This window comes from Miscanthus floridulus, chromosome 15 (assembly GCF_019320115.1).
Source record: "Miscanthus floridulus cultivar M001 chromosome 15, ASM1932011v1, whole genome shotgun sequence".
NCBI classification, from domain to species: domain Eukaryota; kingdom Viridiplantae; phylum Streptophyta; class Magnoliopsida; order Poales; family Poaceae; genus Miscanthus; species Miscanthus floridulus.
This window is the reverse complement of record NC_089594.1, coordinates 30,347,364-30,364,710: the sequence shown is the minus strand read 5'-3', so window position 1 is coordinate 30,364,710 and position 17,347 is coordinate 30,347,364. Positions and strand designations below refer to the sequence as shown.

At 43.4% G+C, this 17,347-nt stretch overlaps 1 protein-coding gene across 1 annotated transcript; it reads right to left on the bottom strand.

Moving 5' to 3' along the window:
• Nucleotides 1-10,673: 10,673 nt before the first annotated feature.
• LOC136507300 (uncharacterized) lies at nucleotides 10,674-11,138 on the bottom strand. Its single transcript, XM_066502067.1, has one exon. It carries the CDS (start codon nucleotides 11,136-11,138, stop codon nucleotides 10,674-10,676), a length of 465 nt encoding a protein of 154 aa, XP_066358164.1.
• Between the last annotated feature and the right edge of the window lie 6,209 nt (nucleotides 11,139-17,347).

Sequence of the window (17,347 nt, the reverse complement as noted above, 5' to 3'; positions counted from 1 at the left end):
GAGAAAACCTTTGGCTACCCAAGCACTTTAGCAAGCAGACATCTCCACCATAGGCATTGCCCAAGGCACGAGTGAGCTCATTGACCTCCTTCTTGAGAGTCTCATTTTCCACTTTTAGTGAGTTTTCACAAGTGAAACCATCACTCAAGAGTGAAATGGAAGTAGTAGTGCTACAAGAAGTGTTAGTGGAAGCAACTAAGATGGACTCATGAAAAGATTCATCAATAAGATCACATGTTAGTCCCACATCACATGTTATGATTACTTGCTCCTTCTTGGCTTCCTCCACTTTGACTTACTCAATGAGAGAGGAGTGAGCCTTTTCAAGCTTAGAGTGAGCTTTGCCAAGCTTCTCATGGGCTTCCATTAGCCTCTCATGAGTGGCATTGAGCTCATTAAGGATTGCTCAAGAAATTTGACTTTCTTGTTCAATTCCTTGCACTCCTTTCTTTTCATCTCAAAGCAATATGCACTTGCTCACACATGTCCATGAGCTCCTCCTTGGAGTACTCCTCCTCATCATCATCATCACTCCTACAAGCATCACTTTCACATTCATCATCATCACTCACATCATATTTTACCTTGGTAGGTTTTGCCATGAGGCATGTCGATGGAGTGTCAAAGATGGAGGGCTTGTTGTTGATGGCGATGCTTGCTAGTGCTCTCTTGATAGATTTCTTATCATCATCACTAGAGCTATCACCATCTGAGGAACCATCAGTATCCCAAGTGACTACATAGCCTCCACCCTTCTTCTTCTTTTGGAAGGTCATTCTCTTCTCTTTCTTCTCCTTCTTTTCTTTCTTATCCTCCTTGTGCTTCTTCTTCTCATCCTCATCATTGTCACTATTATATGGACAATTTGCTACTACATGATCGAGGCTCTTGCAATTATAACATCTTCTCACATACTCTTTCTTCTTGGTGTGATCTCTTCTCTTTCTTGCACCATAGCCCTTCTTCTTCATGAATTTTCCCATCTTGCACACAAAGAGGGCCATAGCTTCATCATCAATATCACTAAGATCATCATCATCACTTGATTCTTTCTTGGACTTGTCCTTGTTCTTTGATGATGATGAGCTAGCCTTGAATGCTATGCTTTTCTTCTTCTTGTCTTCTTCTTCCTTCTTGTCATCCTTGTCATCCCCTCCCTTTCCACATGGTATGTCTCTTGTGTCATGACATCACCTAGTACTTGGTTGGGGGTAATATCCTTCAATCCTCCTCTTATGATTAGCAATATTAACATCTCAAATCCTAGAGGTAGGCACATCAAGAACTGATGAGAGACGTCATCATCCTTGATCTTCTCTCCCAAAGCCTTGAAGTCATTGACAATTACTTGCAATTGATGGAACATCTCCGGAATGCTCTCATCTTCCTTCATCTTGAAGCTTGTCAATTTGTCCTTGAGAATGTACAACTTGGCACTCTTCACCGCCGGTGTGCCCTCATATGTTTCCTCCAATCTTGTCCACACCTCATTTGCTCTTTCATAATCCTTGATTTGCTCAAACACCTTGGAATCAATGGCATTGTATATGGTGTTGAGAGCCATTGTGTTGCATTGCTTGTTAGTCTTGTCTTGGTTGGTGGGATTGTCGGGATCGATGATAGCATAATCATTCTCGGTCACTTCCCATACTTGATCATTGATTGAACCAAGATACATCCTCATCTTTCGCTTCCAATAATCATAGCATGTGCCATCAAAGAACGGTGGTTTGCCCCCCACATGGTTGAACACAACTTGAGCCATAATTTGACACTGAGGTTGTTAAGCCTTTAATCAAACGATGACCATGGCTCTGATACCACTTGAAAGGTCCTAGTATCGCTAGAGGGGGGGTGAATAGCCTATTTAAAAATCTACAAATCAACTAGAGCAATTTGATTAGTATGACAAAAGGCGAAATGCAAACTTGCTCTAGCTCTACAAGGGTTGCAAGCCACCTATCCAACAATTCTAGTTGCAATGATTACTAGACACACAACTTGCTATGATACTACTCACTAAGAGCTCTCAATCTTGCTACACTAAAGAGCTCCACTAGATGAATTTAAATAACAAATTAAGCTCTCAATTCTAGTTACACTAAAGAGCTTGCCACAACTAGTTTGCGAGAATATAAAAGAGTGAGTAAGATGATTATACCAATGTGTAGAGGGATGAACCAATCACAAGATGAAGATTAAGCCAATCACCAGGAGAATGCAAATGACAAGAGACAACCGATTTTTCTCCCGAGATTCACGTGCTTGCCAACAGCTAGTCCCTGTTGTGTCGACCAACACTTGGTGGTTCAGTGGCTAAGAGGTGTTTCACAATCCTCGTCCACACAATTGGACACCGCAAGAACCTACCCACAAGTGAGGTAACTCAATGACACGAGCAATTTACTAGAGTTACCTTTCAGCACTCCGCCAGGGAAGGTACAACTCCCTCACAATCATCGGAGACGGCCACGAACAATCACCAACTCATGCCGATCCTCCACCGCTGCACCGAGCTATCTAGGTGGTGGTAACCACCAAGAGTAACAAGTGAAATCCGCAGCGCAACACGAATACCAGGTGCCTCTAGATGCAATCACTCAAGCAATGCACTTGGATTCTCTCCCAATCTCACAATAATGATGGATCAATGATGGAGATGAGTGGGAGGGCTTTGGCTAAGCTCACAAGGTTGCTATGTCAATGAAAATATGCAAGAGGGTGAGCTAGAGCCAGCCATGGGGCTTAAATAGAAGCCCCCCATGAAATAGAGCCATTGTACCCCTTCACTGGGCACAACGCGGGCTGACCAGACGCTCCGGTCATGTTGACCGGACACTGGACCCAATGTCCGGTCACTCGATGTAAGCCACGTGTCATTCTGAGTTAAACCTGAGCCGCTAGATTTCAACGGCTATGAAGCGACCGGACGCTCTGGCACAAGTGACCAGATGCTCAGACCACAGTGTCTGGTCGTTTCCAGTAAGCTCCCAAAACCGACTTTTGCCGACCGGACGCGTCCGGTCGCTGAGCGACCCAGTGTCCGGTGCTTAACCCTAGTTACTGTGCCATCCGACAACTTGATCGGATGCAGCCCTTCAGCATCCGGTCGCTGGGTGATCCAGCGTCCGATCAGTTGACCGATGCCAGCATCTTTGCGACCAACTCCATTTCACTTCTAACTTCTCTACCCTTGCTCAAATGTGCCAACCACCAAGTGTATCACCTTGTGCACATGTGTTAGCATATTTTCACAAACATTTTCAAGGGTGTTAGCACTCCACTAGATCCTAAATGAGTATGCAATGAATTAGAGCATCTAGTGGCCCTTTGATAACAGCATTTCAATACGAGTTTCACTCCTCTTAATACTATGGCTATCTATCCTAAATGTGATCACACTCACTAAGTGTCTTGATCACTAAAACAAAATGGCCCCTATGGTTTATACCTTTGCCTTGAGCTTTTTGTTTTTCTCTTTCTTCTTTCCAAGTCTAAGCACTTGATCATCACCATGGCATCATCTTCATCATGCTATGATCTTTGTTTGCTTCGCAACTTGGAGTGTGCTACCTATCTCATGAACACTTAATAAACTAGGTTAGCACTTAGGGTTTCATCAATTAACCAAAACCAAACTAGAGCTTTCAATGTGTCGAGTGCTTGGACGACACCGATGTGGTAAATCTACCAAATAACTCAAAGATAGTTTATATGGGACACCATAGGTTCCTACCTAAGGATCACCCTTACCGCAGGAACAGAAAAGATTTCAAGTGTACTATTAAGAAACGCTTAGCTCCAAAATATCGAGACGGGCCTGTGATACTTCAAGAACTCAACAAACTAGAGGTTGTCCTTGGGAAGGGGGACAATGCAGTAGCAGCGCCTGATGGGAGTGTTTGGAAGAAAAAAAATCAGTTTTCTAGAAACTACCTTACTAGCCATTTCTGAGTGTACGCCACTGTCTTGATCCCATGCACATCACTAAAAACATGTGCGCTAACACTCTTAACACCTTGATGGACATTGAGGGGACATCGAAGGATTCACTAGCCACACGCCTGGACTTGCAACACATGGGAATCAGGAAGGAGCTGCATCCCATGGAGCTAGAGAATGGCTAGTTTGAACTTTCGGTTGCATCATGGACATTGAAGAAGGAAGAAAAGCATGCACTTATTTCTTTCTTCAATGAACACAAAGTCCCGATGGGCTACTGTGCGAACCCGAAGAGGCTAGTGAACAAGAGAGAACTCAAGTTCAACTATGGACCTATGAAGGCCCATGACTGTCATGTCATTATGACTTAGCTGCTCCCTATTGCCCTATGTAGTATCCTCCCCGCAAAGGTCCGTGCCCCAATCATAAAGCTTTGCTCGTTCTTCAACGCGATCTCAAAAAAGGTCATTGATGTGTCCATGCTAGAGCAGCTACAGTGGGACATAGCCGAAACTCTCATTAGGCTTGAGATGCATTTTCCGCCGACTTACTTTGATATCTCATTGCATCTGCTCATTCATCTTGTTGACCAAATTAGAGCCCTTGGCCCAATGTACCTTTCGAAAGATTGATGAAAGTTTTTAGGAGGTATGTTGGGAACAGATTTAGGCCAGAAGGGGGCATGGTTGAAGGATGGTCAACGGAGGAGGCCATTGAGTTCTGCACATATTATCTAAACATCAAAAGGGTTGGAGTTCCAAAATCTCATCACGAGGGAAGACTACGTGGCAAAGGAACGGTCGGGGAGAAATCTGTTACAGTAGACGACCTTGTTTCTTTCAGACAGCCATAGTTCGCTATTCTCCAGCAAGCCGAGGGTGTGATGCCATACATTGATGAGCACAGGCAATCGCTGCAAACTCTGTATCTAAGCAAGTCATAGGCTTGGCTGTATAAAAAACAAAAGGAGGAATTTGTCAGCTGGTTGCGACATCGCTTGCTTGGAATAAAGTTGGGTAATCAACTGGATGCCTTAGCCAAGGGACCTTCGAGTACATATCTTAAGTACTAAGGGTATGAGATCAATGGATTCATATTTTACACAAAAAAAGCCAGAAGGAAAGAGCACATACCAAAATTGTGGTGTTCGTTTTGATGCTCACGATGAAAATGGCAACGTGTAGGCGACATACTATGGTTTTATAGAGGAGATATGGGAGCTAGCCTACGGTCCGTTGAAGGTAGCTCTTTTTCGCTGCCAGTGGGTCCGGCTCGAGAAAATCAGCACTGACAGTGAAGGGTTCACTACCGTTGATCTCACTAAGACCGCATACAGAGACGACCCCTTCGTCCTTGCAAGAGATGTTATGCAAGTCTTCTATGCAAGGGACAATAAGACAAAAGAAAGGCTAAAAGTAGTCCTAGAAGGGAAAAGGAAGATTGTCGGTGTCGATGGAGTGATGGATGAAGAAGACTATAGGGGCTATCAGGAAATGCCTCCATTCGAAGCGAACGTACCCCTACCTATCCTTCAAGAGGGTGACGAACCTGCTTACGTACGAATTGATCACAATGAGGCCCTCATTGTTGATGCACCTAAAGATAGTTAGATTATTGTTAACTATGTAATCATTATGCAGATGTTGTATCAGTAATTCGCACTAAATATTTAATTTATATTTTGTGCGCATCTCTACAATTTAATTATTGACTATGTAATCAAATATTAAGATGATGTTCACAAATATTATTATTTGATAATTATAGACCATTAATTCATTATCATGGAATTAAATAATCAAGACACAAAATTTTGTGTTATTTTAGAATATAAACTAACTGCATTATTTCTATTAATAAATAAATAAAGAAAAGCAAACTAAGTGAACTCCCTGTTCTAGCTCAGCGGTTAAGGCCGCGCACTCTGTACTCTGAGACCCACGCTCGAATCTCAGGCGGGCCAAACTTTTTTATATATTTTACAAAAGGCTGCGATGGCAGGCTCCAAACCAACACTATTTTTTTATATTTTTTTACCTAAAGTTGGCCGCAGGGCCCTTCACTGTCGGTTTTGGGTTCAAAACCAGCAGTGATATCTTCTATCATAGTCGGTTGCTCAAACCGACACAGAAGGCCCAATTCACTGTCGGTTTTTAAACTAAAACTGACAGTGATGTGTAGATGCTCCTCACATGCCAACAGTGCTCCCATGACCACAACCGTTGGAACACTGCTCCCACCTACCCCGACAACTTTAGTTCAGAAATAAAAATGTACCACGACTGCTAGCCCCTATAAAATGGCCCTCGGCCAGGAGCTAGCCTCTCCATGCATGTTGGTTTCAGCCAGGCCTTATCAGCCATGATACAATGTTTTCCTCTCACAATAAACCACAGATATTGTTATGCATCGTAGTCCACCAAAATGGTGCACACATGAGGTACTAGAAGAATGCTACCAAAGATAGAGCAACACCAAAGATTGGAGATGCCATGAGGTTCATAGAGCCATCCGCTGTGGTGCGCTCTGGACTGTATGTCCAGAGAGACCTGGTGTGCTTTGGGCAATTTCCCGTCCTAGAGCGGCATTGGTTCATCGGTGTTTGCCTAGCTGAATTCGATGTGCTCTGGACTGTACCGAGAAAAAGGCCATGTACAGCAGAGGCATGGATTCATCGATTCCACCTTGTCATCTCCAACCGGTATAGCTCGTAGACCACCTCGGTGCTGTTGTTTGACCCTAGTTGGTGCTAGAAGAATGATACTGAGGTGGTTAAATTATAATGTGTTGATACAGATTGATGGTAACATTGACCTATACGCAAATAGGTCTTTGTTATCGTATTTGGAATTTTAGTGTAAGGTCTTTGTTATCGTATATGCAACTTATTTCTAATTTTTTTGTAATTTTTTGATGTATTTCATTACTATCTAAATAAATATATCGTTGTTGTTAAAACTTTCCCACTGTAGTATCTAAATAAATATATTCTTTACATATATGCACCTTCACTGTCGGTTCTATGTAGAAACCGGCAGTGATAGTCACCTTCACTGTCGGTTTGTATTTAAAAACCGGCAATGATATCCACCTTCACTGTCGGTTCTATTTAAAAACCGGCAGTGATGTCCATACCCCCTATATAAAACAAACTACCGACCACATACATCGATCCCACCCACCCACGAACTCGCTCAGTCTCATTTCTCACTTTTCACTCTCACTTCTCAAGACATCCACTCTCTCTACGTGATTTGGTCATGGCTCCTGCATTTTTCAATGATATTGATATGTTGTCTTCTCCAATATTCTATCTATATTCATTTGATCTATATTTATATTCATGTTTCTTTGCATTCTACATTTATATATATTCTTATTCCTTGCATTCGATCTATATTTAATTATGTTGCCACATTTTACTTGGAAGAATTTTTTGTGCATATATTTTATGTTCATATTTTTTTGCATTTTATCGATCAGGTGGTATGAACAACGGACCTCCCCCACCACAAGAATCAGGTTTCCACCCTGGCGATGAGCCATTCGCTCCTAATGTGGCCATTCCACGGTTCCCTGTTCCAGCTATTGTATGAAATATTTTCCAACATCTTTTGTTTTTTGATGCTAACAAATAACTATAATTAGTTTAATATCATTGTTGCATGCATATATGTTGTAGACTATATCCCCAATAGATTGGCTACGAACATCACTTAGCTGGTTCTTTATCTCAGACATTGTCGAGAACACGACATCTAATGCAAGTGGTCGGCTATGGATGTGTGAACTCAGTTTTTTCATCCCTATGAGAGGTTTAAATCACCGGGACCATATCCATGGGACCAGAATACAGAGCCCGGACGTGATAAGCGCCCAATTAACTGCCGTGCGCATCTGTTTAGAGGCACTTCGATGTATTTGCTATGATGTGCCTGATTTCTCGCACTTCAAGGCACTTGCTTTGAATGCTGGTGATATCCCCGTCCCGCAAGCAAGTGAATGGTTTGTGAGCTACAACCATGCGGATGTGGTAAAATGGTCACTTATACCTGAGTCGTGGTTATTTGTTGTTTATTATTGTAATAACATTCTCTAATTTATTTCTTTTTCTCTGCATGCAGATTGCGCTACAGGACCTTACCTATGCTGCATGTGGCTTGTGGGCCGTTCTAGACCAAGCTACGGAGCAACTTGGGTACGATTGGGACTTCTGTAATGGAAACCTCGGCCAGCTCACTATAGATAGACGTCAGTACTGCATAAGGATTACTAACAGGGGTAGTGGTCGTTCAGTAGGTTACATCTATGGCCGACCATTCTTTTGGTATTGTGAGGCACGAGAGAGTGCACTCATACGGGCATTGGACTTCATCGATACAAGCGGATACATAATTCGTAACATCAATTACCATATATGGCTACAGAGGCATGTTAGTGTGCGTGGCCCGATCGATCCCGGCAGTGATTCCGATAGTAATTAATGTTTATTTAGCTAGGTTTTCAAGGTCAAAGTTTAATTGGGTTCTAATTTTAATATGTATGGCTTTGTGTGTTTAATTATTGTCATGCAAGTAATTCGTGTAACATTCTAGTGTCGTATTTGTCTCAAACTTATTCTCAGGCTTGCATGTGCCACGTGTGATGGAAATACAAAGTTTGGGATTTTCTGGAGATGGTTTGCTACTTTCTGAGGTTTAATTGAATTTCCACGCGACGACACTATTTAATTATAGGTTGAACTGAGTCAACCCACTAAAAGATCCAGAATGGTGTCAAACTTTTACACAGGCTCTAATGTGCCCTTGGGATAAGAATTTTGTGGAGGTGGATGAAAAAATCTATTGGGTCCAAGATGAAATTCACCCTCTTTTGTATCATTTGGCACAGAGAAAAATATAATAAATAAAAAATGAACAGAAAAACCTAAGATCCTGTGTGGGGTCTTAATTTGGGTGTACATGCTTGCCAAAAAAATTTCAAGCCATGTCGACATAAGCGGAGTATACATGCTTCATAGAGGTACATGTGCCCTTTCATCGAAGCATGACTATACATATAGGTTATCAAGGTTTCTGTGGTTCATAGGCATTCCGGTGTCGTATTGGTCTCAAACTTTTTCTTAGGCTTGCACGTGCCACGTGTGAAGAAAACACCAAGTTTGGGATTTTTCGAAGAAGGTTTGCTACTTTCTGAGGTTTAATTGAATTTTCGCGCGACGAGACCGTTTAATTATAGGTTGAACTGAGTCTACCCACAAAAAGATCTGGAATGGTGCCAAACTTTTACACAGGCTCTAATGTGCCCTGGGGATAAGTTTTTTGTGGAGGTGGATTAAAAAATCTATTAGGTCCAAGATGAAATTCACCCTCTTTTGTATCATTTGGCACAGAGAAAAATATAATAAATAAAAAAATGAACAGAAAAACCTAAGATCCTGTGTGGGGTCTTAATTTGGGTGTACATGCTTGCCAAAAAAATTTCAAGCCATGTCTACATAGGCGGAGTATACATGCTTCACAGAGGTACATGTGCCCTTTCATCGAACTATGACTATACACATAGGTTATCAAGGTTTCTGTGGTTTATAGGCATTCCAGTGTCGTATTGGTCTCAAATTTTTTCTTAGACTTGCACGTGCCATGTGTGAAGGAAACACCAAGTTTGAGATTTTTCGGAGAAGGTTTGCTACTTTCTGAGGTTTAATTGAATTTTCGCACGATGAGACCGTTTAATTATAGGTTGAACTGAGTCTACCCATAAAAAGATCTAGAATGGCGCCAAACTTTTACACAAGATCTAATGTGCCCTAGGAATAAGAATTTTGTGAAGATTGATGAATAAATCTATTGGGCCCAAGATGAAATTCACCCTCTTTTGTCTTATTCAGCACACAGAAAAATATAATTAATAAAAAAATGATTAGAAAAACCTAAGATCCTGTGTGGGATCTTAATTTGGGTGTACACGCTTGCCAAAAAAAAATCAAGCCATTTTGATATAGGAATACATATGCTTCTATTTATTCAGTATATGAAAGAATTTTTTTTAATATATATAAACATCACTGTCGATTTCAAGAAACGGACAGTGATGAGAGGAAATCGACAGTGATGCCTATTATCACTGTTGGTTTATTTTGAAAACCAGCAGTAATATATAAAAAATTAAAAAAAATTGTGCCAGCCCTCGGGTTTGAGCTCGGGTCTTGGCCCACAGAGTTCAGACACTTAACCGGTACGCTAGTACATGCCATGATTTATTTATTTTATCTTTTTGACCTTTAGACCGCTTAATAAATTATAAAATTAAACAACAAAAATTGGGCCGCCCTAGATTCGAACACGGGTATCTGGGGCTAAGTTACGGGGTCTTAACCATTGAACCAGTAGGAGGTATTCGAAATAAGGGGAAAAGATAAGTTACTTATTCTGTAACCACTACATAGAAATCACTACCGGTTTAAAGAATGGCCTGGCAGTAATGTGACATATGACAGACACGCTGCAACATGGTATTATCTAGAAGTGCAAAACGAGGTAAGCAAAATGAGGTCATACAAAATGCAACATTCAATATGTAAGCAAATAAAACGAGAGGTCATGCAATGCAAAGTATCAACCCAATTCAGGTGATGATGATTAAACAAAGGATTCGACAACATGGTTTTTTTAGCACCAGTAAATTATTACATCGCCCTATATAAAGGCATTGATTAATCACTAGTGCTACTAATTACTGCCGGTGCTGCCGCATGCGTCGTCCCCCAGCTGCCGGCGGCGGTGCTCCTCTTCGCGCTTCTTTCGCTCAGCCCTGCGCCGGCACCGCCGTTCCGCATCCATCGTGAGACGCCGCTCGGTCTCCTCCTGGCGGCGGCGCTCCTCCTCCTCGCGGTGGCGCTCATCCTCCTTAGAGATCTCGACGACGCGCTTTAGGATGCAGTCGTCGGTCTCCTTCTGTGCGATGGCGCGGAGGTGCCGGTCCTCCTCCTCCTTCCGAGCCGTCTCCAACAAATTGAAGACGACCTCCTCCACCAGAAGAGGTTCCAGTGCCCCCTCCAATGTGGTCTCCCGGTCTGGATCGTCCTCGAGGTTCACCTCGAGGTCCGATTCGGATGACGGCGTCGGTGGAGTCGGGGGGCAACGTGAGGACGATGGGTTGAGCTTCGCCCATGTTGTCTTCAAGCGGCGAGGCATTGTGCGTGGCGGTGGGTATGTCGAGGGCTGGGGCGAGGTGTGCGTGGGAAGGGCAGTGCTTGGCTTTCTTGACGCGCGGTGGTGTGGCGGCCGACTATGTGCATGGGGGCCTAGCTAATTATATAGGCATGTCGGTGTGGAACTGATCACGGTGCAATAACTCGCACCCCCTCGGAAACATAGCACGCGCCTGCGTTGGGAAACGGCATTGAATCGCCATTGTGCCTGCGTTGAGCGCGCTTGTGTTTGGGAACCGGCGCGAGCAGCCAATGGACGTGTAAACGCGGCGTCTCTTCGTGGGGAACTGAAGGGCTCTCCCCTCAGAAACAGAGCGCGCCTGCATTGGGAAACGCCATTGAACCGCCATTGCGCCTGCGTTGGGAGCGTGCCTGCATTTGGGAACCGGCGCGAGCAGCCAATGGACCAGTGTTTGGTAATTAAAATAGCGGCTCTTCATGGGAACTGCGCGACCAGTGTGGCCGGGGAGTTGAAGGGGCCTACGCGCAAAGCAGGGACAGATTATCACTCAAAGAAATAAATTCCTTCAAACATTCAGAAATTAGGCGATAGCTCAATGGTTTGTCCACTGCTCTGGAACTTGTAGGCTTCGGTTCGATTCAGGGATGCAACACATTTATTTTATATTTTTGAGCTTTAGACCGCTTAATAAATTATAAAATTAAACCAAAAAAATTGGGCTGCCTGGGACTCAAACACGGGTCTCGGGGGCTAAGTTGAGGGGTCTTAACCGTTGCGTCAGTAGGAGGAGTTCGAAAGATAACGGAAACTTATTCTACTTAACACCTAAGTTAACCCTAACCGCTACACAACATCACTGCCAGTTTGAGGGATGACCCGGCAGTGATGTACACCATCACTGCCAGTTTACAAGCAAAACTGGCAGTGATGAGCTATTTCCTGAAATAAATTAATAATTTATAAAATAGAACAAAAAAATTTGACCCGCCTGGGACTCGAACAAGGGTCTCGGGGGCTAAGTTGAGCGGTCTTAACCGTTGCGCCAGTAGGAGGAGTTCGAAAGAAAACGAAAACTTATCCTACTTAACACCTAACTTAACACCTAACTGCTATAGAACATCACTGCCGGTTTGGGGAGTGACCCGGCAATGATGTTCCCATCACTGTCGGTTTACAAGAAGAACCGTCAGTGATGAGCTACTGCTATAAAAGTGGCGTGGGTTGAAATTATCCCAATTCATTTCAACCCCACACCAACCCCTCCCCCTGCGCCGCCGGAGCACCACCCCGTGTCGGAGCACCGCCCCACATCGTCCACTACCCCACGCCGTCCACCGCCCCATGCCAGAGCACCGCCCCGCGCTAGAGCACCGCCCCACGCTGGAGCACCACCCCAGGCCAGAGCACTGCCCCACGCCGGAGCACCACCCCAAGCCAGAGCACCGCGCCGTCCGTGCCAAGCCGGAGCACCACGCCGTTCGGAGCACCGTGCTGTTCGGAGCACTGCTGAGGCCTTTAGGAGCACGTAGACAGCTGCTTTCCCACCCCCACGGTGAGTGCGTGGCTCACTGCCCGCTACGTGTCTGATGAAATGTCCCACAGCTGCTTACTTGAATCAGTTTGATCATGCAGTGTGTGCTGTCATATGGTTTGATCATGCAGCTGTGAATGCTAGAACCTAGGTTTGCCACACAGTGTGTGCTATCTATTTCTTTGTGTTTCTAGACACATTGCTAGTAAGTAGTACATTGTTACTTAGTAGCATGTTGCTCAGCTCTATTCATTAGTATACTGATAAGAACAAAAGCGTAATTTTATTTTTGGTTACCAGGATAAACATAGCAGGGACTCGTTATACTTGACAGAAATTGCTCTTTGAACGTTAATGGTAGTTTGTTTTTGGAGTACTTGTATTTTCTCTGTGAAACAAACTTACGTTTTCTATGTGAAACCATCTTCTCCATGCTATCCGCATAAAGATGCATAATTATTAACTTATGCAAGATTACAAGTAATACATAGTTATGTAGTCTTGTGCATTAAACTAGGAATATTTTCCAACAATCCTATCTTATTATGAGTTTTTGCATGTCACTTTCCTGGGATAGTATGAGATGCATATTTGCCCCTACCAACCATGTAAGTTTCAGATCAAAGTATCACTAATTTGGAAAGATGCTTACATGCACTGATACTTGTGAAAGAACCTCACGCCGATGGTTGGGGGATTTATAGTGAGACTGAAGACTCTTAGACATCTCTAGGAGTATATCCAAAAGTATTAAACTAGCTCTCTAAATCATCATTTGGTTTTTAACGAATAAAAAATATTCTTTATATCTTTCCTACATCTAACAACTATTACTAAGGCACATGAATAGCTATTTTCCAAACACTCCTATCTATGCAATGGTCATGTGTTATTCGTAAATATATTAAATTATATAAGAATCATGTTTTAATGACAACCTAATTTACTTAAATGTATAGGCAATCATGGCATGGTATATAGTGCATGTTGGTCACATGCATGGGATTTATCGAACCTAGGAAGATTGCTATGCTCAAGTCAATCGCTACCCTGGTAATTTGCACAAAAAATACAACATAGAAGATGAAGCTTTGAGGGCCTACTATAGTCATCCGGCCTACCTTGCAAACCATGGGTAACCAGCCTACTATGGTCCAATGAATGCAAACCATGGCCATCCACTAGCACTGGAGATCAAAGAGAAGCCACCCGCCGGAGATGTGAAGATTAGGAGAATTGCTGCTTGGTCTTGGAAAGATGTCATGCTTTTATATATGGCTATGGTCATCGCTTTTCTTATTTGGAAGTTGATGTGGGCTTAGTTTCGTAGAAGAGTAGGTGGACTTTGTTGTATGTGGTCAATCAAACAATGAATTTGTTCTAGGTGAACATATGCTATTATTTGACTTTGTTGTATGTGGACTTATTATTAGACTTTGCATTAAACATATTATATATATATATATATGAACATATGCTATTAGTAGTTGTCTGTGGCCAAAACTAACCACGATCGTGTCACAGCCATGACTCATCGTTGCCTGTTACCCCGTCGTCGAAGAACTGATCGGCAATAAGAAGCGGCTGATATCGCTGGGACGGGAGAGCCGCATGATCCGACAAACGGTGATGGTGTCAATCAGGTCGGTGAGAACGAGCAGCCATGGACCCCGTCTGGCCTGCTCAATCTGGGTCGAAATGACCAAGATGGCCAGGTAACTTTGGTATCATGTCACTATGTAGCCACACACGCTAATCAATTGAGAGGGTCATACCTTACTTGGTGTCTCTAGCAGGAGCCTCCGCCAGCCGAGGAGCCAGAGGGTTCGAGTAGCAGGAAGGCCAGATACAAGCGAGGCGTGTGAAAGATTCCTGTTGGTAGGAATGCACACTGGCACATTACTAAGTTTGATGAATTCAGGGATCCACTCTCACCGCCTATAGCTTTGACCAGATACAAGACTATCCTCGGGTTACTTGTTAGGGACTTCATCCCGATTAAGTATAGGAAGGGATTGGGAAAGATGATGACCGGTGGAGGGTTCCTAAAAGCGAGATGGATTACATATGGGATGTCAAGATCCTAGAGTATTTCACTTTCCCAGCTGAGTGTGAAAGGGAGTTAGTCAAGAAAAAAGCAAAAGAAATAATGGGAACATGCTTCAAGAATTTCAAGGGGACATTGTACAAGAATTTTGTCCTCCAAAATAAAGAGCTAGATTTCGATGGTGGATAGTTTAGCAAGCAGAAGGACTTCTGGCAAGCTTTCAAGGAATATAGGTTATCCGAGGAGTACTTAGAACTAAGCAGGAAGAATAAGGAGAATTCACAGAAAGCGATGAATCCTCATCATCTCGGCTCTCGTGGCTACGCCAAAAAGATGCCAGAATTTGAAGCAGAACTTCAAAAGATAAATCGCCTTGCTGAGGAAGGCATTCAGGTTGAGACCACCAATTGGGAGCCCAGATCGGTAATATACTATATGGGGAGGAATGTACGGCATGCCGAGGACAGGAGCTTTAGCTCCTCAAATCTACCCATGAGTGAACTCATCCAGAGGATCTCCCAGGCAACTGAGGAGGTGAGGCAAGGGACTCACACTTCTAATAGGGAGAAAGACGTGCTCACCCAAACACTTGGAACCAAGGAGCACCCTGGTCGCACTAGAAGAACCGGTGTTGTTCGTTAGAAACTAGCATTCCCCCAAGAATCTAACACTTACCGGAGCCGCTCGAGGGGTAGAGAGGAACATGAGGCAGAGTATTTGAGGAGACTAAAAGAGATGGAAGACATAAAAGAAGCACAGATTGAGGCGACCGTTGAAGCGCGAGTCGAGCAAATTTTGTTGTCCAAGGGGTCAACAGTACCACAAAACCCTACTCCTACTGCCTTTAGCCCACAGTTTAGGGGTCGCAGCGGCTGCGGATCGACCCCGCTCGATGAAGAAGAGGCGAATGTGCCTCATCCGGTGGACGACATCACTGAACCCATCAATGTCAGGTTGTACATCCGTTAGTAATTGACAAAGGACATGATGGCGCTCGGCCAGGCCTGGCCTGTGGGAGACGGGACAATTAATGGCCGCCCATTTCCACTGGGGTACGCTCGTGTCACCATTGATAGAATACTTGATAAGAAGTATAACAAAATACCCATTGAGTACCTCGTAGCGGAAGACAGACCGAAACTTGGTCATAACAAGGGCTCTCAAGTGGCCTGGCGCAAGCGCTTCATTAAAATTGACCACCAATTGTCCTTTGATGATGAGGACGACTACGAGTCTTCGCCCACCCGCGATGATAACTCACCATCTCCCAACAGAGATCATTCCCCTCCTTATCTAGAGCCATCACCCTCGAGAAGATAGAGGTCTCCTTCTATTCCTCCTCGTCCGACTCCATCTTCATCAGCCCCGAGAAAAGAGACTCCTCCTCCTCATCCGACTCCATCTTCATCAGCGCCGGGAAAATAGAATTCTTGTCGTCATCCTCCTCCTCCACCTCAGCCCAAAACAAGATCAAGGACATCCTCGCAGTCACAGAAAAGGTCTTTGGATTCGGTCGCTAATGTTCCCAAAGTGGACCAACAGAAAAGAAAAAGGCCGTTCAGTGGCAGTGTTACCTCCTTGATGGAAGAAAAATTTATAGCACACATCAAGAAGGAAGATTGTATTAGTTTCTTCAATCTCTGTGCCTCACTGCCTTCGTTTATGTTGAAGTCCGAATTCGAAAGGCAAACACAGAATAAATACGCTACAACAAAAGATGAAGAAATACACAATAAAGATTTAAGGAACATACAGAAGTACGTTGAAGACAACCCAGGATTAACCATGGAAGAGGCCGCGACCATCTATTATGATGTACAAGGGACGGCAACACCAGCAATGAAGTATGTAAGGGGTAATTTTTTGGTTCCCGATCATGAGTTTAAAAATCTAACAACATATATGCGCCATTTACATGAATATTACATGGCTCAATAGAGACGTACAGCTTTGGTTTTGAGGTTATTATCCGTTCGCCACATGTTTTCAATTATCCTGAAGAAGAGAAGTTCGATGTCGAGTGGGGGTGCTTGTTCCAGCTATACCAGAAACACGATCTCGATGTTCAACTGTTGACACTGTGGACTATGTAAGTACCCTACACGCACGATATTACAATTAACTACTCTCTCGAGACACAAATTATTAACTTTTGAGCACTTTCCATGATTTTATATAGGTGTATAGCAAAATTTTGTATTCTAAAAAGCAAATGGGATTACATAGGCTTCTTGGACCCCATGCGAGTCAATGAGAGGACATGTCTAGGCCTCTATGGGTGTGATGTGGAAGACCTGAAACAGAGATTGATTGCTATTTTTGACGAATTCACGATGAAGAAGAAAACCCACATACTTCTAGCCTACAACTGCGAGTATATGTTCTCGGCTTTTAATTTTATGCTTCTTTTTCGTTAAGATTATTCGATAATTAGGATTCTGTGATTGCAGCAACCATTTCGTCTTCATTTGTGTTAATCTTGCCAAAAATCTACTCGAGGTGTGGGAGTCAAAGAAAAAAACCATTTCATCATCTGGATGCACTGGTGTCAGTGCTGAATTAGTAAGTGATCCTAATAACATATTATTTTCTAATCACACATACCCGCTTTCTAATGTTTCTCCTCTTAATGTTGCTCAGTGTCCGAAGAAG

Excerpts from the sequence above, each read along its gene's own strand:
- LOC136507300 (XM_066502067.1), bottom strand. The coding sequence starts at position 11,138 with ATGCCTCGCCGCTTGAAGACAACATGGGCGAAGCTCAACCCATCGTCC.